This window comes from Lepidochelys kempii, chromosome 2 (assembly GCF_965140265.1).
Source record: "Lepidochelys kempii isolate rLepKem1 chromosome 2, rLepKem1.hap2, whole genome shotgun sequence".
Classification (NCBI taxonomy): Eukaryota; Metazoa; Chordata; order Testudines; family Cheloniidae; genus Lepidochelys; species Lepidochelys kempii.
The window spans coordinates 254,557,871-254,579,931 of record NC_133257.1 but is presented as its reverse complement, the minus strand read 5'-3'; the positions used below and the strand labels follow the sequence as shown (position 1 = coordinate 254,579,931).

Sequence of the window (22,061 nt, the reverse complement as noted above, 5' to 3'; positions counted from 1 at the left end):
CCGTGGGCCTAACAATGGTACCGGACACCGAGGGTCACCATGAGGTGTGGGTGCTAGATGATCTTAGTGTCAGCGGTGCCCAAGATACTGAATGAGATGGTGACTGCTTTCGGCTATTCCTGCGCTCGCTGAGGGGACTCCTCGCTCTTTTTCGACTTGTGAGAGGAGTCCCTGGACCGTTTCTTCAACGCACTATCCTTTGAAGTCGAAGGTTATGGGGAAGAGTCATGCCCGCCGGAGGGCGGGGGTCAGAGAGCAGCCTCCATAAAGATGATTTTCTGGCAGAGCTCTCTGTCCTTGCTGCAGAGGGAACAGAGGAGCTGTCCTTGCTCTGCTCCCTCTGTCCTTGCTGCAGAGGGAACATTTTTGTTGGATGTGGCTCTCGCCGAGGCAGCGAATGCACTGGGAGTGCTTGTCCATGACTGGGATCGCCTCGCTGCAAGTGCAACACTTCTTGAAGCCTGGAGAGCCTTGTCCAAGGGGGTCCCCCGCCACTGAGGGTCTACACAAGAACAAAGCCTTTTCTTTCTTCTTCTTTTTTTTAAAGGCACAGCCAAATAGAAGTCAAAAGGAGGCTAAAGGGTTTCTAAAAGCTAAAGATTAACAAATGAAAAGGAGAGTTAACGATCTACTAACGGACAGCTAAAGGCTCCAGCTCTAGCCAGGGGCAGTTGAGAAGGAACCGAGGACAGTGAGCAAGGACAGTGAACCGAGGACGGGGCGTGCTGGTGCATGCTGGCTAGCCTCGTGGCGCAGCAGGAGAAGAGACAGCACATGTGCGGGCCCAAAGGACACTGCTACCGAAGTTCTACAATCAGCAGCACAGGGAGGCAGATACACCTATAGTGGAGCACCCATACGGACACTGCTTGAAGAAGAACCAATGCTACATCAAGAAAAAGAAAAGGAAAACAAATCCATGATGCCAGATAACAAACATAGAGGCACCGCACGCTATCTCCTTTTACAATTCTTGAATAAATATTAACCATTTAACTAGGAATCGACTCTTCAGAGACAGTTGGTATACCAGGGTAAAGTTTTCCAACATATGATTTCAACACTCTTATCAATGAAATAAATAAATCTAGTCAAATGTACCTCAATATTTCAATAAAATATTCAGTCTAGCAATTTTACACAACTATTAGGGCAGAGCATTTTATTTGTATCATTAAAATATTAGTGCAGACATGACGTAGGAACAAACTGGCCATGTAATCTATTACCTCTCGTTTGCTTTAAATTATCTCATTTTTAGAACTTTTTGAAGTCTTATATTTTTCTAGAAATTCATCCACATTAACAAACAAATCATTTTTTCCTTTCTTAGATATCTGGTGGTTCTAGAATTACTCACTACTGAAATCAATTTAGACACTAGAATAGATTTCTGAAGCACAAATACATCATAATGGGCTCTCTGCTTGCACCTAAGTGAGTGCCAACTCTACTAGAGATGATGGCTGATGAGAAAAGAGTGCTTTTAACTATGCACCTGGATATTATGTAAAACATGGGTTCCCAAACTGTGTGCCCCGACCTACAAGTGGGCCACAACACAGTGCTGGGTGGTCTGCCACTGGGGGTAGGGTAGGGTAGGGGGTTGTTGCTCCCCCCAAAACTATACACATTGGCATAGTCGCGGCTGGCGATGATCCTCACCCAGGGTCAGAGGAGCCCAGCATCCCCAGCAGGCGACAGAGGGTGAAGCAGAGATACCGGGCGAGGAAATGGGGACGGCCAAGAGGTGGTGGCACTCAGGGCAGCTGGAAGGTTTGCTGCCGTTCCCACTCTGAGCCTGCACACCCCATGGTCTGTGGGTATCAGGACCCCTGGAGTATCGGCTCCGCGGCCCTCCCAGGGACCTGGGCTCAGCAGTGCTGCTCTGTTTCCTCCTGGACAATGCTGTGATCAGGACTGTCACAGTTAATGGCCAGGCCCAGCCTGAGCGGCTACCTCTGTCCAGCCCTTTGAACCCCTGAGCTCCTCCCTGGTGCCTGTGAGGCATGCTAAGGTGCTGGGTGAGTGACTGGGGCATGGCTTCCAGGTAATGAGCTCAAGGCACTCAGCGGGCTGCTGAGGTGGAGGGTGTCGGCAGGAGCAGGCTGTGGCACTTGCCTGGCCCTTTCACCCTCTTGCTTGCCCTGGTCCCTGCTGAGGTGAGGGGCCATGCATGCCCCCTGGTGCCACTCTCCCTGACAGAACTGTGTTAATAGTGGGCCGCAGTGCATAATGCTGCTGCACAGGTGCGGCTCATGGAACAAAGCCTGGGAACCCCTCATGTAAACAGCTCATGAAATACCATTGATGGGGCACTCAGAGTGAAAACCTAGAATTCTAGGATACTTATTCCAGCATTTTCTCAGAAAAATCTATCCAAGATGGTAGAACTAAATAAAGTAAGTCTGATAACCAGCCTTCTTCTGGAATCATGGCTTGAGAAACAAGAAATTTGATTTAGTTTTGCATTTTTTGTTATTGTAAATATTGCAAAATAATGCTAGTTCTCTCTTCCTTGTTTGAATAGTGCCAGTCAATTTTCTTAAATTAACCTTTTTTACAGAAATTAGACTGAATGGCATTGTCACATTTAGACAAAAATGTTACAATTAAGGGGCAGATTAGCTCCTTCTTCACCGTGAGAGTGTGCTTAGATGTACTGACAAAGCAATGAGACAAAATGTCATAATAGGAGCCCTGCTTTATTGCAGACCACTTACAGTACTATACCACAGTCACCCGGTGGAAGAGCTCCAGTATTCCACAAAAAGTCTGTCTAACAAAAGATAGCTTTTCCTCTCAGATATCAAAATCCATTCACATATGTATCAGACACTCAATTTCAAGATGATTTGTGAAATAAAGCATATAGAGTATTTACCTGTAGCTCACGAAAGCTTATGCTCAAATAAATTGGTTAGTCTCTAAGGTGCCACAAGTACTCCTTTTCTTTTTACCCTAGCATAGTTTATCATCATATTTATACTATGAAAGATACATAATTGGTTTTGTACAGCCTGTTTTTAAAAGAAACAGAAGACCATACCCTGATTGTGTAAAGGCATTAACTGAGGTGGAGGCTGTGGCAAAGGAGTTGGCTGAGTGGTTGCAGGACTCAGTACAGCAGTGAACAAGTCTTCCACATCCTTTCCTCCCAGCTCTGTAAAAATAATATGCATAACTTGGCAGGTTCGGTTATATAAACTAAATTTAATAAAAAAGACAGCAACGCTCAAGAGCACATACCTGGAATTTTGTACAGTTTGCCAAGAATTGCACCTGGGCAAAGTAAAAATAACACAAAATTAGCAATAATTCATTTCATGCTCCTAGATAAAACATAATAAAATTAATTCTGTAATTACAATTGCAAAGGCTAATTTCAAATTACATAGTTATAATAGAAAATAGGAAGTATTTGCTTAAGTATTCTACAAAGTCAAGATGTAAGACAAACATTTTACCATCTGTGACCATTTTGTCTAGTTCTGGACTGAGAATTCCATCTAATTGTTCTTCACTGAGGGGCCGTGAACTTTGATTGACACTTGGCTGAGGCAGAGAGGAAGGATCGTCAGAGATGGGACCAATATCTAGTCCAGCTGAAGAGGTAAGAATATTAAGTCAGCCGTAAACAAGGAAATCTACTGACACAGGACAAAGGGCATAAAACATTTCCAAAATGATTTTTGGTTACAGTTTAGTTGTAAACTAAAGCCATCTACTAAAATCTAAAAGTTGATGTTCAAGGGAAAATAAGACATCAATAACAAACAGAAAATATCCAATTTAGATTGCTGCATAGTTTGAGGAAGGCATCTAATTTAATGAAATGCTTAGAATTAGAAGACTTTGAACCAAATTTTGTTGTAATGGGACTTCTAAATTTAGCCACAGGATGTTTTCAAACATTTAATTCTCTTAGAACTTTTTATTTTGTTTATTTTAAAAACAGGAATTTCCTGCAGCAGGTACTTTTAAACCTGACTGGAAGTTACCTTTGACCTTAAGTATCCCCCAAAACTCACTGAATCCTCCTGTGTTAGATTAAATATCTACTAAAATACAGTTCACACTAGTAAATATTTGGCCTATATTAAAATGGCAGCAGCTTCTACTTTCAAAACAGGGCTAAAATATTCTGCATTAAATTAGAAAATACAGTTGTGGGTGTTGAGAAAATACAATTGTTACTTATTCTGTGACATTTATTATATCCTTTTAAAAGTTAAGAAAAATATCTCAGAAGCAACAGACTCTTGGTACTACTGTACACAAGTGACTTTAGCACTTGAAAGGTATTGCAGCACCAAATTCCAACTAAGAAGCACCTTTAAAATAATGTAGCCTGCTTCTTCTAGTTATCATAAACCTGTGTTTTTATATAGAAGTTTTATGTAAAAGTGATCAATCATCACCAGTGATTAAAAAAGACTGACGATCTTTTTATTCATGCTTTATACATAGGCATAATTAAGATGTGTTTTTAAATTAAAAACAAATATATCACTAATACAACTATGTGTAATACTGTCAAATATGAAAGAAAGCAAGGAAATGCATAGTTTTGCATTGTGAAACACACAAAAATAGCAAATGTATTCAAAAAATTCAAAAGAAAACTATCTATCAAGTGCATAGTGCAGGTTTTGTAAATTGTGCTTGGCTCAAACAAACCAGAAAGATAGCAAAAAATGAAAGCATGGATTAGTTACACAGAGTAATGATGCACTAACATCTATGCATGCACAAACAGTTCTTTCAGCTGAAACCACTAGGAAAGATGACTACTTCTAACCATGGGTCATCCATTGTTTAGTTTCTTACCAAATGGGGAGGGTGAGTTCTCAACCTGGAAAGTGCATAAATCAAGACCTACAGGACCCAAACCAGATAAAATGGATGATTATAACAAGAGAAAAAAAAAAGAAAAATAAACTAAGAGCATACACTGCTGCATGCTGAAAAAGCTACGCAGGTATGATAGACATCAGCAGCTGTTTTTATTCCTTTATAAGCAGCAAAGCAAAGGACTGAATAAAACAAAATACTGAAGAGTTTATGGTTTTTGTAAAAGAAGAGATAAAAGTCCTTCTGAAATTGATAAAACAGTTATGTAAATATCAAAGCCATACATCACATAACCTGTGAACATAACACATGAAATGTGTCTATAATCAAGAGAACAAAGAAAACAGCCACCAAGGAGCCGTTAAAAGCTCATACCTGAGTGATCTCCAGACTTTACTAAATCATCAGAAAGTATTCCAAGAATATCATCATCTGTGTTCAAGACCTCTGAAAGGTCAGCCAAAGGGTCATCAGAACTACCTATGTAAGATACAATAAACTAAAAATCAATACAACCATGACACTCACATGTTTATTAAATTATTTGTCCAGTGATTTACATGGATTTAGCAATTTCCTAAATTTAGTAAATGTAATGAATGAGCATGTTGTAAGGAAGACTGACTGGATGATTTTGGGAAAAAACATATAGGGAGAATTTCTAAAAAAGAGAGAGAAAACAATAATCCCACAAATTTAAACAAGTAAACCAACTCTAATTCAGTATATCATAATATGGAAGAATGTCTTAGGTAACCACAATGTACATAAGTATAAGGAGAAAATAAATCAAAGTCAGGCTGGGGAAAAAATTTCTGTTTTATGAGAGTGATTTTCTTATTAATTATATTTTTGAGGGAACATCGCATTTGAAGTTTTTCTTTAGCTATATTTATTATACCTGGCAAATATCAACTGTATTGATAACTCCAAGTGTCAAAAAATCATGAGTGGTTTAAAATTCATGACATTTAACAAAACAAAAACAATGTTTTTTTTATTTGCCTTCTATTTTTTAAACGTTTAGGGCACACTTGGGTTTTCTCTGCAAACTATGAAGGTAAGAAACACACCTTTTTTTCCTCTTTTTTTAAATTTAAGCTTTCTTTCAAAATAATATGACTCCAGGATCTAAGGCTTTAAAAAGAAACACCCAATATCGCAAGATTCACAATAAAATTGCAAGAGCTGGCAGCACTGTAAACATTAAAGATGAAATTTAAATTTTTACTACTGATGGGGAAGTTATGTTCACAAGTATCTTCAGACCCTGCAATTTATAATCATTTGGCTACCATGGCATTTAGTTCACTGTAATAATTATTTCTTCTTGTAATCCTGGAAATATTCATTTGTGAATAAAGTTACGAACATACGTACATGGTTTGCAGGATCAGATTCTACCTCTAGCCTGGATTGAATATTTGGGAAGTGTCCACCCTAGCCTTAACTTGAGGCAGTTTACACATTTGTAAACAAATTGATAGTTAATTCTAGGTAAAAATATCTGCAGATAAACACTTCAACACAAATCACTGAATATCATGAAGCATTCCAATAGGATGAGTTTGACAAATAAACCGGAATAACTTAGAAAGTCTATCAGGGAAAGTAAAGACTACTGAAACCACCCGGAGAAGTACCTCAGAAGTAAAAAATGAAGAGTAGACAGTAACATGGAATAAGAAAAGGAGTACTTGTGGCACCTTAGAGACTAACCAATTTATTTGAGCATAAGCTTTCGTGAGCTACACCTCACTTCATCGAATGCATACTTTGGAAAGTACAGAAGATCTTTTTATACACACAAATCATGAAAAAATGGGTGTTTACCACTACAAAAGGTTTTCTCTCCCCCCACCCCACTCTTCTGCTGGTAATAGCTTATCTAAAGTGATCACCCTCCTTACAATGTGTATGATAATCAAGTTGGGCCATTTCCAACACAAATCCAGGTTTTCTCCCCCCCCCGTCCCCTCCACAAACTCACTCTCCTGGGGGTGGGAGGTGGGGTGGGTGGAGGAAACCTGCATTTGTGTTGGAAATGGCCCACCTTGATTATCATACACATTGTAAGGAGAGTGATCACTTTAGATAAAATATTACCAACAGGAGAGTGGGTTTGTGGGGGGCGGGGGTGGGGAGAAAACCTGGATTTGTGCTGGAAATGGCCCAACTTGATTATCATACACATTGTAAGGAGCGTGATCACTTTAGATAAGCTATTACCAGCAGGAGAGTGGGGAGGGGGGAGAGAAAACCTTTTGTAGTGGTAAACACCCATTTTTTCATGCTTTGTGTGTATAAAAAGATCTTCTGTGCTTTCCACAGTATGCATCCGATGAAGTGAGCTGTGGCTCACGAAAGCTTATGCTCAAATAAATTGGTTAGTCTCTAAGGTGCCACAAGTACTCCTTTTCATTTTGCGAATACAGACTAACACGGCTGTTACTCTGAAACCTAACATGGAATAGAGATGGAGGCAAGTGAAGGTGGGTAGGAGAAAGAGGGACATCAGTAAGACACACCACTAGAATGATAGAAACTAGAAATAGGAAAGACATCTACTGTCCAACCCTGCCATTGCAGCAATTTTTAGTTTTATTCAATCTAGTGTAACCTGGCTCAAGGGGTGTGCTTCCTGAGGCTACGCCAGAGTCTTCTAGACCTCACATGACCTAAAGGTTTTTTCAGCTGTTTAGATTAAGTTTTCCTTTCTCTAACTTGATCCCACTACTCCTAATGGTTCTTCCCTGAACCATGCTAAAAATCAGAGTAGACCAGACAATAGACCTGACCCTCTTTGTATCATCATTTACACCCATCATTTGCATAGTACTGCCTTCTATTGGGTAATGTTTTATGCTTCATGCTCACTTTGCAATTTATAGGACAATATATCAGAGGAGAATGGCTACAAATTGAGCGACATTATTGTGCATAGAGAACAGGGACTAATTTTAATGAGGGAAGCACTTTAAGTGCCTCAGAAATATATCAGCTGTGGATAGTTTATTTAATCGGTGTACCTGGTGCTACAAAAGACTATGGAACGTAAGTACAGTACTGTGAACAAAAGTTGGTTCTGCTTTTGTGATAAAATTTTGCCTTTTGCATATTAACTTTTGTATTTTGGTGCCAGTACACAAATCATGCAAATGGTTGGGTAATTCATGTAGCACCACAAAGTGATGCTGATGACATAAGATAGCTGGATGGCTTACTAGCTGGCTAGCTAAAAGAATCACATGCAGTCAATGCTTGGCTTTTATGAAATTCCAACCAAGAATGCATACCTGGCCTATGGCAGAGTTACTGAAGGAGGAAAAAAAAGTCCCCTAATGTAGCAAACACCCAGGCAGAATTGGCACCCTTCAGTTTTTCTGCAATATTTTTTTCTATGCTGTGGCAGTTTTCCCTTTAGGCTTCAATAAAGCTATCTTGGCACGGTCCTTAATACTTTAAGCACCTTTTAATTAAAACAAAAATCTTAATCTAAGTAGTTAGAAATGGCTCATGGTGAAAAGATGTAACTGAACAGAGCTTACAACTTAGACTGCCTCTCTGTTGGCCAGCTCTGTTCCTGTTGTGTTCACTGTCACTTTTTTTTTTAAAAGAGCTTTTTTCCCATTTGTTCTAATATTTGTCACTTTTTTTTCTTTCAGTTAAATTGAATGTGTGTTCAGTCGTAGCTTGGAAACTGCCAAGTTGTTTTGGTCAGCTGCTTCAGATGAAAGCCAAAGGCTTGACACCAGTTGTCACTTCACTTGGCTGTTTTGGATTGGAGATGAAAACTAATGCCAAGCAAAAAGGAAAAATGACTTACCTGCATTTTTGGGTTCCTGAATGAACACAGTTATATTGCTACCTTGTGAACTTCATTCCTCTGCTGCATTTATTTGTTTTTGTTTATTTACATTCAAATAATAAAGATGCCTATCTAAGGCTCTAGGCTGTCTCACATAATTAATTACACAATACATACAATTGAATTAAATCTCAGCAACATTAAAATCCGTTCCAGTGGAACTCTGCCAACCACCTGCCTTAATCATCATCTGGGAAGCATACCCTCAGCCACCTCCAGAGACCATATCAAACAGATGTCTTTTGTAGCATGCCCAAATAATCACCAAACGGGATATTTCAGACCAAAGGAGGGTAAGAGAGGTTCGGGGAGGATAGAGCGAGAACAAGTTCCAGAGTCCCAGATCCCTCACAGAGAATGTCCTTCCAGCTGTCCCTCTCTTTTATAACAAGGGGGATCCAGCTCAGGTAACCCTGTTAACTACAGCAGTGGTAGTATGGCCTGGCGAGAGAGACAACCCCTCAGGGAGGCCGATCCCAGGCCATTTAGGGCTTTATAGGTCATAATCAACACTTTGAACTCCACCAATGGGCAGCAAGTGTATATCCTGGAGCTCTGAGGTCATGTGATCCCAGTATGATGCCCTGCTCAGTAACTGAGCTGCTGCATTCTGCACCAGCTTCAGTCTCTGAATGGTTTTAACGTGGGGCTTTGACAGTCTGTACCCCTATATTCACCCCTTTTACAGGACTATGATAAATCTTGTATAACGTATGCCTTGTAAGGTATCATTTGAAAACTTGTAATTTGCTGATCATATGTCCTGGTAAAATATGTGTGGCAACACTGCATGTAAAGTTATAAGATTCCACTGTATGGTATTACTAAGACATGTTCCAGTCTGGGGGAAACAGCCACAAACTATTCCCCAGAGACAAAAGGCTAGCCAATGCCTCAGCCAGGTGTCAACAAAATCAAATGGACCATCGCCTGTTAAATGGCCATTTTTTGGCAGGAAAGAGGACATGGGTGAAAATCTGTAATTTCACAAAAAAAGAGGAGGGGGTTCCCATCCACACAGACTTTATGTCTTCTGAACCTGAGCTGGAGATGATTCTTGAAGAAGAGAAAGAACTATGAGGATAGAGTAGGCGCCCCAAATAATTCCTCCCTTTCTCTCTACCCACAGCACCCACAACACCTGAAGAACAGAGGAAACAACTTTGGATTGGGGGAGAATCCTGACTGAAAGGAATTCAGGCAGTAAGACTGCTGTAACATGTGGTGAGAGAGACCTTTGCTTTGAGTTCACTTAGCTTGTTAAATTAGGCATTAGTTGTGTTTTACTTTTATTTTCTTGTAACCAATTTTGACTCTGATGCCTCATTACTGGTAATCACTTAAAATCTATCTTTTGTAATTAATAAACTTGTTTTATTTTATGTAAACCAATGTGTTTGGATTGAAGTGTTTGGGAAGTTCCCTTTGGGATAACAGGATTCGTGCATATCATTTTCTATTAATAAAATGGCGGATTTTATATGAACTTGTATTGTCTAGGAGAGAGCTGGGAGGTACAAAATGTACATTTCTGGGGGGAAGTCTGGGGCTGGAAATTTGATGGTGTTACTCTGCAGTTTTCAGAGTAGCAGCCGTGTTAGTCTGTATTCGCAAAAAGAAAAGGAGTACTAGTGGCACCTTAGAGACTAACCAACTTATTTGAGCATGAGCTTTCGAAAGCTCGTGCTCAAATAAGTTGGTTAGTCTCTAAGGTGCCACTAGTACTCCTTTTCTTTTTACTCTGCAGTGTAATTCATGGGTGGCTGGCTATAGCACTCATACACTATAACTGGGAGCAACTTACTTGTTGGAGGCTATGTGAGAGGAGACCAGGAGTGATAACTCTCACAGCAAAGCAGCGTAAAAGGCACCCCAGGTTGGAGAGCTGAGGGGATACAGCTGTTCATCGGTCTAGATTGTACCCTGGGACAGTGGCCCCAGGTAGAGAGCACTGCAATAGCCGGGTCTTGCAAAAGCAGGGATAACAGTGGCGAGGTTTGCATCCAAAATGAAAGGTTGCAACCACTTACTCAGATGCAGATGAGGAAAAGCTGACTGAGTCACTGCTGTAATACGATCCTCAAACAGCAGCTGGGAGTCTAAAATAACCCTAAATTGTGAACACTAACAACTAATGGCAGTGATAATCCCTGATATCACCTTCACCACCGCTTCTGGCTGTTTCCCCCAACCCATCATCACCATCTCAGTCTTGTCTGAATTGAGCTTCAGCCACGTCGCTCTCATCTATGCCCTAATTTCAACCAGACATGGGCTGAGGCACTGAACCCATCATCCAAGTCAGATGAGACAGAGACCTATAGACTGGTGTCATCAGCATACTGAAAACACTAAACCCCCATGGCTCCTTATTAACCCTTCTAAGGGTCCCAAATAGATGTTGAACAGAAGGGATGACACAGTGGCAACCTGCAACACCCCATCCTTGAGAACTCTTCCAAGAAGACAAGCAATTGCACACAAATACCCATTAAGATCTGTTGTAATAGGGGTTTCTGAGAGTAAAGAACAAGGCCACTGATCAAAGGCAGCTGATGCAGATCTAATACCACTGACATTGGTCTTCATCCCTAACAAGAAGGAGATCAGCCACCAGTGTGATCAATTCAGTCTCTGTGCCATAGCCAGATCTATAGCCAGATTGACAAAGGGTCAAGGAGGTCAAAGTCTTCCAGATACTGTGAGAGCTGTCTCACCATAACCTTCTGCACAATCTTAATCAAAAAGGGAAAGATGTGATACTGGTTGATAATTAGCAAGATTGCAGTGGCCAGTGATGTCTTCTTAAGCAAAAGTGGCGCTAATGCTTCCTACAAGAGAGACGCTGACCATCTCCATAAGTAAGTATTTCCTCTCTGGCCTTCATCAGCCAGAAAGAACATGGATCCAAAGCAAAGGCTGAGGGACAAAATTCTCCCAACGTCTCTAGTACCTCAGGGAGCATTACTGGCTGAAATTCCAGGAGTGAAGACAAGGCCCTTGTTCCCTCAAGAGCTTGTTTTGTCACCCCGGAAACAGATAAGCCATCTCTGATCTGATCAATATTGTCCACAAAAGAGCAAAACAATTTCCTTACAATGGGAGGGACTTAGACCAGCTACTGAGCTGAGACAGTCCAGATTTACCAGATGATCTACCATCTGAAATAAATCTGCAGATGCTATCATGGAGGGAAAGAACTGTTTCTTAGCCGCACACACAGCCAGAGCACAAGAGTTTTTAAAAAAAAAATCTTTACGCTGAAACCAATCAGGCTAGGCATTGGACTTCCATCACTGGCACTCCAGCCATCTCATGGTGTATTGCAAGATGGAATATGCACAAGTCATAGTTCTGACTCACTGAAATCTCAACAGCAGGATGGATACATCGGCTGACTTGGCATTCCTATAAACCTATAGTGGCTGCTGGTAATTACTGTTATACTTATGTTTACTGAAGTTTAAACTAAGCCTACATGGTTCTCTGTTGCTCAGAATTTACTCTTTGTTTTGGAGTGAACTTTTCCACATTTTGTCTCAGTTTAAAACAAAACAAAAAAAATTGTTTAAAGTTCCTGGGCTCTCAGGCTTTGTGCCCTGAAATGGATTGAGACTTCTAGAGTCCAGAAACTCAGAAAGAGGGCACGAGGATTGAGTCTTCTAACCCCTCTTCCTGGGGAACAGGTCTCCATGGCCCTCTGGTTGGTAAGGCACCAAGCAATAAGCACTGGCTACATGGTCATAGAGAAGAGTGGATGCAAAAGCTGCTCCCTAGCTGTTATTCTGGAGATACTAGGGTTATTCATGTAACACTGCACCATGCCCCTGTGAAATGCACATATATTAATGGGGAATGAGAGAACATACTTCAATAATTAAAACACTAGGTACCTGTACCAGCAGAAGTAAAGTATGCAATTGCATGGTTTTATATTTTCCCCTAGCATTTCCTATTTTGTTTTTCCTCCCAAGCTTTAAAAAACAGGAAATTAAATGCATAACATGACATTAAAGCAGCAGTAAGGCTGCATAATTCATAGAATATCAGGGTTGGAAGGGACCCCAGAAGGTCATCTAGTCCAACCCCCTGCTCGAAGCAGGACCAATTCCCAGTTAAATCATCCCAGCCAGGGCTTTGTCAAGCCTGACCTTAAAAACCTCTAAGGAAGGAGATTCTACCACCTCCCTAGGTAACGCATTCCAGTGTTTCACCACCCTCTTAGTGAAAAAGTTTTTCCTAATATCCAATCTAAACCTCCCCCACTGCAACTTGAGACCATTACTCCTCGTTCTGTCATCTGCTACCATTGAGAACAGTTTAGAGCCATCCTCTTTGGAACCCCCTTTCAGGTAGTTGAAAGCAGCTATCAAATCCCCCCTCATTCTTCTCTTCTGCAGGCTAAACAATCCCAGCTCCCTCAGCCTCTCCTCATAACTCATGTGTTCCAGACCCCTAATCATTTTTGTTGCCCTTCGCTGGACTCTCTCCAATTTATCCACATCCTTCTTGAAGTGTGGGGCCCAAAACTGGACACAGTACTCCAGATGAGGCCTCACCAATGTCGAATAGAGGGGAACGATCACGTCCCTCGATCTGCTCGCTATGCCCCTACTTATACATCCCAAAATGCCATTGGCCTTCTTGGCAACAAGGGCACACTGCTGACTCATATCCAGCTTCTCGTCCACTGTCACCCCTAGGTCCTTTTCCGCAGAACTGCTGCCTAGCCATTCGGTCCCTAGTCTGTAGCTGTGCATTGGGTTCTTCCGTCCTAAGTGCAGGACCCTGCACTTATCCTTATTGAATCTCATCAGATTTCTTTTGGCCCAATCCTCCAATTTGTCTAGGTCCTTCTGTATCCTATCCCTCCCCTCCAGCGTATCTACCACTCCTCCCAGTTTAGTATCATCCGCAAATTTGCTGAGAGTGCAATCCACACCATCCTCCAGATCATTTATGAAGATATTGAACAAAACCGGCCCCAGGACCGACCCTTGGGGCACTCCACTTGATACCGGCTGCCAACTAGACATGGAGCCATTGATCACTACCCGTTGAGCCCGACAATCTAGCCAGCTTTCTACCCACCTTATAGTGCATTCATCCAGCCCATACTTCTTCCATACTTCATAATTCTTCTTCTACTTCTAATTAAAAACTTGTACCCCATTGGCTTAATATATTAGTGCTTATGGCCCCAGTCCTGCAAGTAGATGCACAAGCATGGAGCTTTGTTCGCATCCATGGAGAGTTTCAATGGAGCTCCTCATAGGTAAAGAGATCTGTGTGAGTGTATCTACTTGCAGAGTAGGGACTTATTATACAATGTAGACTAGAAAACGTGCAGTGGGGGCTGTGATAACATTACTGTAAGGTTCTTAATCTTTGCATTCCTTGATTCTTGTGATTTTAATTGTGCAACATTAAAGTTGTAGCCTTTTTAGTTTAACTACCATTTTCAAAGGGCAACAAGACAGCTAAGTAATTTTCTCTTTTGCAAAGGTAAAAGTTATAATAGATGCCCAATTTGTGCACATTCAAAAACGCCAGGAATATACAGGTACAAAATTATTGGGTAACAGTACAAAAAACTATTTACAGTAAGGATCAGACAAGCTATGAGTCACAAAATAACCATATAGCATAATACAAAGTGTTAATGTAGAGAGGGATAATATACCTCTAAACACATAGCACATACCTATGAAAAAAGAAAAGGAGTACTTGTGGCACCTTAGAGACTAACCAATTTATTTGAGCATAAGCTTTCGTGAGCTACAGCTCACTTCATCGGATGCATACTGTGGAAAGCACAGAAGATCTTTTTATACACACAAAGCATGAAAAAATGGGTGTTTACCACTACAAAAGGTTTTCTCTCCCCCCACCCCACTTTCCTGCTGGTAATAGCTTATCTAAAGTGATCACTCTCCTTACAATGTGTATGATAATCAAGTTGGGCCATTTCCAGCACAAATCCAGGGTTTAACAAGAACGTCTTGGGGGGGGGTAGGAAAAAACAAGGGGAAATAGGTTACCTTGCATAATGACTTAGCCACTCCCAGTCTCTATTCAAGCCTAAGTTAATTGTATCCAATTTGCAAATGAATTCCAATTCAACAGTCTCTCGCTGGAGTCTGGATTTGAAGTTTTTTTGTTGTAATATCGCAACTTTCATGTCTGTAATCGCGTGACCAGAGAGATTGAAGTGTTCTCCGACTGGTTTATGAATGTTATAATTTTTGACATCTGATTTGTGTCCATTTAGTCTATTACGTAGAGACTGTCCAGTTTGACCCATGTACACGGCAGAGGGGCATTGCTGGCACATGATGGCATATATCACATTGGTGGATGTGCAGGTGAACGAGCCTCTGATAGTGTGGCTGATGTTATTAGGCCCTGTGATGGTGTCCCCTGAATAGATATGTGGGCACAGTTGGCAACGGGCTTTGTTGCAAGGATAGGTTCCTGAGTTAGTGGTTCTGTTGTGTGGTATGTGGTTGCTGGTGAGTATTTGCTTCAGGTTGGGGGGCTGTCTGTAGGCAAGGACTGGCCTGTCTCCCAAGATTTGAGAGTGTGTTGGGTCATCCTTCAGGATAGGTTGTAGATCCTTAATAATGCATTGGAGGGGTTTTAGTTGGGGGCTGAAGGTGATGGCTAGTGGCGTTCTGTTATTTTCTTTGTTAGGCCTGTCCTGTAGTAGGTGACTTCTGGGAACTCTTCTGGCTCTATCAATCTGTTTCTTCACTTTCGCAGGTGGGTATTGTAGTTGTAAGAATGCTTGATAGAGATCTTGTATGTGTTTGTCTCTGTCTGAGGGGTTGGAGCAAATGCGGTTGCATCGCAGAGCTTGGCTGTAGACAATGGATCGTGTGGTGTGGTCAGGGTGAAAGCTGGAGGCATGTAGGTAGGAATAGCAGTCAGTAGTTTTCCGGTATAGGGTGGTGTTTATGTGACCATTGTTTATTAGCACTGTAGTGTCCAGGAAGTGGATCTCTCGTGTGGACTGGACCAGGCTGAGGTTGATGGTGGGATGGAAATTGTTGAAATCATGGTGGAATTCCTCAAGGGCTTCTTTTCCATGGGTCCAGATGATGAAGATGTCATCAATATAGCGCAAGTAGAGTGGGGCGTTACAGGCCTAACAAAGAAAATAACAGAACGCCACTAGCTGTCACCTTCAGCCCCCAACTAAAACCCCTCCAACACATTATTAAGGATCTACAACCTATCCTGAAGGATGATCCAACACTCTCACAAATCTTGGGAGACAGGCCAGTCCTTGCCTACAGACAGCCCCCCAACCTGAAGCAAATACTCACCAGCAACCACATACCACACAACAGAACCACTAACTCAGGAACCTATCCTTGCAACAAAGCCCGTTGCCAACTGTGCCCACATATCTATTCAGGGGACATCATCACAGGGCCTAATAACATCAGTCACACTATCAGAGGCTCGTTCACCTGCACATCCACCAATGTGATATATGCCATCACGTGCCAGCAATGCCCCTCTGACATGTACATTGGTCAAACTGGACAGTCTCTATGTAAAAGACTAAATGGACACAAATCAGATGTCAAGAATTATAACATTCATAAACCGTCGGAGAACACTTCAATCTCTCTGGTCATGCGATTACAGACATGAAAGTTGCGATATTACAACAAAAAAACTTCAAATCCAGACTCCAGCGAGAGACTGTTGAATTGGAATTCATTTGCAAATTGGATACAATTAACTTAGGCTTGAATAGAGACTGGGAGTGGCTAAGTCATTATGCAAGGTAACCTATTTTCCCTTGTTTTTTCCTACCCCCCCCAGACGTTCTTGTTAAACTCTGGATTTGTGCTGGAAATGGCCCACCTTGATTATCATACACATTATAAGGAGAGTGATCACTTTAGATAAGCTATTACCAGCAGGAGAGTGGGGTGGGGGGAGGTATTTTTTCATGCTTTGTGTGTATAAAAAGATCTTCTGTGCTTTCCACAGTATGCATCCGATGAAGTGAGCTGTAGCTCACGAAAGCTTATGCTCAAATAAATTGGTTAGTCTCTAAGGTGCCACAAGTCCTCCTTTTCTTTTTGCGAATACAGACTAACATGGCTGTTACTCTGAAACCTGACATACCTATGAGACATTTAGAAAAAGAATTCTTGAAGTAGCAGGACAGTTGGGAAAAAGAGAGATTGCTCCCTTGAGTGAAGCTGGCCTTTCAGCAGCACTTTGTGGCACTCCAGCCATGTTCAAGACTCACTATCCATCAAGTTAAAATAATATTCCCAGTTCAGCTTGTGCAGTAGAAAGTGAGAGTCAAAAGCTGCCTTTTGGCTACACACTGCACCCTGAAAGAGCATTCAGGCTCATGGGGGACAATATAAAGGCAAAAAGAATCCCCAAATATCTGAGCAGTCTGGGAAACTAAAATAATCAATACTAAAAATTAGAGAATAATAACTTTAAAATAAATATTCACCAGTACAAAGAACAGGTTTTTAATGTTGTTTTCCAATTAGTCTACTGTAGCCTTCCATCATGAAGGATTTGTCTTCCTAAAACAAGATACACCTACCCTGTTTCTAAGTGTTTTGAAAACATGCAAATTAAAATCAAGGAGTCTTATTAGAACATGTATAAGGCAAGTCAGTGGAAGGTCTGCAGCTGTGTATTATGTATAATGACTCTAGAATGAACACCCAATTGTGGCTTATCACCCAATATAATGTTAACTTGTCTTGTAATATTAAGTTAAAGAATGTTAGAAAGTGTATATGTTAAAAACGAACACACAAAAGCATGGGAAAGCTCCTATAACAACAAAACCAAACATGACTGAATTATCACTAACTTTAGCTTGGTATACCTTGAGCTCCCAGTTTTGCTTGAGCTGGAGTAGACACTGAACTAAGCAGTGGGTCGGAAGATGGATCCAGAAAATTGGTGGTCTGATTAGTTTTACATGACATCAGAAGTGATTCTTCGGATAAATTATTTAGGCTCATCTTACTTTGTCTACTGATATCTAGGAGATCTTTTCCAAAGAAAGCTTCCTGTAATGAAGACAAACATACACTAAAGTCAGTCTATTTAGGAAAATTTTTATATCTGTCTACATAAGAAAGTTTTACTAGTTATATCAATATAGTTATATGGCATCCGTATGGACACTATTATATTGGTATAAGAGTGTCCACTCTGGAAGGGGGAGGGGAGGCGTGTGTGTGTGTGTGTCACTAGTGGAGGGTAGTAGTGGTTACACTGGTGCAACCACATCAGTTTAAATTCACATCTTAGGTTATATAGGAAAAAAAACATACCAAAAAACTTTCCTTAGGTACCAACATATCCCCATGGTATCTGAGCACAACACAATCTTTCATGTATTTATCCTCACACAAACATAACTGTGAGGCAAGGAGATCCTGACTTGACCAAAGCCACACAAGAAGTCTGGGGCAGAGTAGGAAACTGACCATGGGTTTCCTGAGTCCCAGGCTAGTGTTCTAACCACTGACCATCCATCTTTTCTGAATGGTTAACAATTAGCAGAAATCATCACACTGTGGAGCTGCAACAACACAAAACCTCTTTCTTCATGGAGCATAAAGTTGTTCATTTTCATTAGCAGACTTACATACGCTGTATAATAGCTGCCATTCACTTGCAGCTGACTCAGGAAAAGTACATCAGGAACCCACTGACTGGTCAACAGACTAGACAATCTTAAAACCAATTTATCAGTTGCAGTATTTTTAATTTATTTATTGTCACCTCCTCATTTGGCCCTAGAAACCCCCATCATTTTAAGCTCTAATTGTTAGAAATGTAATTAAAATTATTTTTAAATTTCAGTTATTCTCTGCTTTAATGAAGTCAGAACCTACACACAAGAGCTAAAGAGCTAGTCTATGTTTCCCAAGAATCAGATTAAGTAAAAAAACCAATCCATCCCTTCTAATAAGAGGAAGTTCTAATTCAAGGATTTTCTCCCTGCCATGAATACAGAGTATTTTTTCCTCATCAAATAATATTCTGTGATCTTTCTGTAAAGAAAATGTAATAATACCAAGATCTGACTAAGCCTTTTGACAGTATTCAGTATATGCAAGTATGTAAATTGAAGGTGCAGTGTTTCAGTGTACTGGGAGGGAAAAAATACAGAATGTAATTTGAGTGTTATTGCTCAACCAAGCAAGGGACTGGAAGACAGAGAGATAGTTGCCCAAGCTTGTGAAAGCCTTGTATTCAATGTGGCAGCATTTTTCTGTCTGTCTGCATGTAACTCAACAACTTTTAAATTAAATACTGCATCCAATCAATTCCAAAGTTTCATAGGGCACATTCTAGGCATCAGAAGGGGGGAAGAGAAGAGGAAGGAAGGGTATGGGGCAAAGGGGGCTTGAACACAGCCCACAGCATGGGGGTGGGGGAAGACTGGGGGACCCTGGCATAGGGGGATGGGTGCAACACACAGATCCCCTACCAGGAGGGAAAGGCGGGAAGTGGGGGCACATAGGGTGTGTGGAAGAAGGCACCCTCACATGTGGCAGAGTGGGCAATGGGGGACACAGAAATGTCCAGGCATGAGGGAGGGGTGGGGGGAGTTGCACAGAGTCCTCAAAATAGAGGGAGATGGGAGGGTTGGAGAGCTTGTGGGAGGGGGAATGAAGAAATGCAGGGAGTCCCTGGTGTGTGCAATAAACTCATTACAGAAGCTACAAAGAGTAGCTTTTATTATATATTCCTTATGCAAAAGCCACTTCAACTGAGTGATAAATTAGATATCAGAAAGCAAACATTTATACTTTAAATATATTAGCAGTTTATTCAACACATGCAAACATTAGTTTTAAATAGCACATAATGGATAGCAATGACTGTGTACCTGCAAGTATGCAGGGAAGGTTTCTTCAAGTTTATTTTTCTTTTTCCTGTAACGCTTTTTTATTTTCTCAGTATTTTCAGAAACAGGAGTAGACTCATCAACCGGTGTATCTGGCAGCTGTTCAGTCCAACCTAAAAAAACCATTCATGCACAAATACATTACAATTCTCTTTATATCTCTGGCCCACTATACACATCTGATGTCTATTATTTAAGAGGGATGATATGTACTATGCAGCCTAACTCTCTGAAGTACAGTTCTGCTCTGAAAAGGGTCTCTGTAAAAACGGTATTATGGGATTGCATCTTGGTTGTTTCTCAATTCCCATACTGAATTTGCTGATTCAAAATGAAACATAATTAAATAAAGCTGAGAAGTGACAATTCTGTTAATCATCTTGCCTACACTTGTGGTGGAGGGTAGGGTTCATGTAGCTACCTGCTGCATCCACACTCATACTGTGGTGTGTAGCTACATGGGGCAGTGAAAGGCTCTGGCAGGGAGGAGGCTGTGGGCTTTGGCTCCGGGGATCCTTTCCTTACTGCTTCCCCTTGCCAGAGCCTTTCCTACTTGCCAGAGTTTTTCACTGTGGTGCAGAAAGGCTCCAGCAGCTGGGAGGCAGCAGGAGTCTATACTGCTAAAAATAGCAGTGTAGATGGGGAGAGTTATTGCTTGGGCATGTAGACAGCCATGCAGGCTACATGTTCTGGGGTTCAGGCATGTAGGGCACTCTAGTCTACTTGCCTAAGCAGTGCCTCACCTTCTACACTGCTACTTATATGCAGGCTGGCTGGGCATGCAGAGTCTGCACTCTATACGTCGCCATAAGTGTAGACCTACCAAATGATTCATAAGCCAGAAAAGTATCCAGCCCAGCTCTCCTAGTTGTGCTAATTTGGCAATGGTAACAGTAAGAAATCAAGCAACGCTGACCTGGAATGTATGCAGGGAACAGGTCCATTGCAAAAGGAGGTGCCACTTTTACATAGTCACTTTTCTGACCATAACCATACATTACAGTTCATGGATCTTAGAAAAAGCAGAGACTTCCTAAAACCTCTTTGGTTATTTCTACACAACAAAGAAAAAAACAGGCCTGGACTGTACAGATGACTGGGGCTCAAGGGGCTTGGGCTGTTTCACTGCTGTGTAGACTTCCAGGTAGGACCCTGTGGGGTGGGAGAGTCCCAGAGCCCAGGCTCCAGCCCGACCTTGGAAGTCTATACGGCAATGAAAAACCCCAAAGTCCGAGCCCCGTGATCCTGAGTTGGCTGGCATGGGCCAGCCACAGGCTTTGACCAGCCTCCTACACAAGAACAGAAGTAGTTGTACTCCATTCCACTAAGGAGTTTATCCTCTCTTTGATGTGCATTTAACTCCTATTAGTGTGCTTCCACAATTTGTTGGGAATAAAGCGTACTAATGCTTCCTTTCTCTGCTAACTGTTCCAGAATTCTGTGGTGAAATCTGTGGAATCAGGTCCAGATAATTTACCTGCCTGTTATTCTGAAGCACCAGTGCTCTTGCCTCTTATCTCTAGGGCAGGCTTTTTCCTGTAATCTATGCTACTTACCTTATTTTTTGAATACCTTCGTAGCTCTGTGCTGAAGTCTATACTAAAACCACACAGAGGACCTTGAAGCAATCAAAATATTTTCTGAATAATTCAGCTATTGTATTCCAAAAGAGGCAACAAAGATTCTTCTGCAAAACATTACAGAATAACAACTCTCCCATTGACTTGTTTATTTAGACAAAGAAGTGGAGTCACTACAACTAATTGAAATACTTTTAAAAAATAACGTTTTGCACTTGTGAAGTGCCCAGCCTAATTGCAGGAATTTACTTAGGAAAATCACTAAATCAACTACATTGTTATATAATAAAATGTGTTATACTGTACTGTAGATACACTGCTAACAAAACCGCTACAGCCAAACCCTGTCGTTATGTCTTAGTGTTGTACAGTCACGGTTTATAGATTTTATGACAAATTTTGAACTCTTAAGATAATGACATGAGAGAGAGGGTCTCGGTAGGCAGTAAGAAGAGTCTATCCTACGAGTGAGCTTAACAGCCAAGGAAGTGACCAGAAGTTATTCTGTCAATCCCCTGGGACCTTCTCTCCCATTCGTATGGTCTCCATTAGTGCTGTTTTTATGCTATTTCTCTGCAGTTTAGTTGTCTAAATCCTGTACAGTTCCCCAATTCTGTACTGCCTGAACTATTCTGCTTCTCTCCCTTTCGTCTCTTCCACTGCTATGGATTTTTATCTTCCTCTGTTTTATATTCCTCTGACACTGAATTGTCTCTCCGTGTTTTTGTATGGTCTCTACCTCTTTGTATTTTCTCTTTCTCTCCTTTCCTGTTCTTGTGTAACTGTCCATGCCCTGTGCTGTTCTGCAACTCTGAACAGACTGAAATGTACTAATACCCTG

The 22,061-nt window shown here is 41.3% G+C and overlaps 1 protein-coding gene across 19 annotated transcripts in view; it reads right to left on the bottom strand.

Moving 5' to 3' along the window:
- The window catches only part of KMT2C (lysine methyltransferase 2C), a 335,375-nt gene that overhangs the window by 56,963 nt on the left and 256,351 nt on the right, over positions 1-22,061 (bottom strand). For 18 of the 19 annotated variants that reach the window (XM_073334588.1, XM_073334594.1, XM_073334591.1 and 15 more), the window contains 7 exons: positions 19,623-19,753; positions 17,601-17,787; positions 5,230-5,334; positions 4,831-4,878; positions 3,468-3,605; positions 3,250-3,282; positions 3,050-3,163 (listed from right to left, as the gene is read on the bottom strand). In XM_073334588.1, coding sequence (XP_073190689.1) covers positions 3,050-3,163; positions 3,250-3,282; positions 3,468-3,605; positions 4,831-4,878; positions 5,230-5,334; positions 17,601-17,787; positions 19,623-19,753 — 756 coding nt within the window. The remainder of the gene's footprint in view (positions 1-3,049; positions 3,164-3,249; positions 3,283-3,467; positions 3,606-4,830; positions 4,879-5,229; positions 5,335-17,600; positions 17,788-19,622; positions 19,754-22,061) is intronic. The other variant, XM_073334595.1, reaches the window with a different exon arrangement.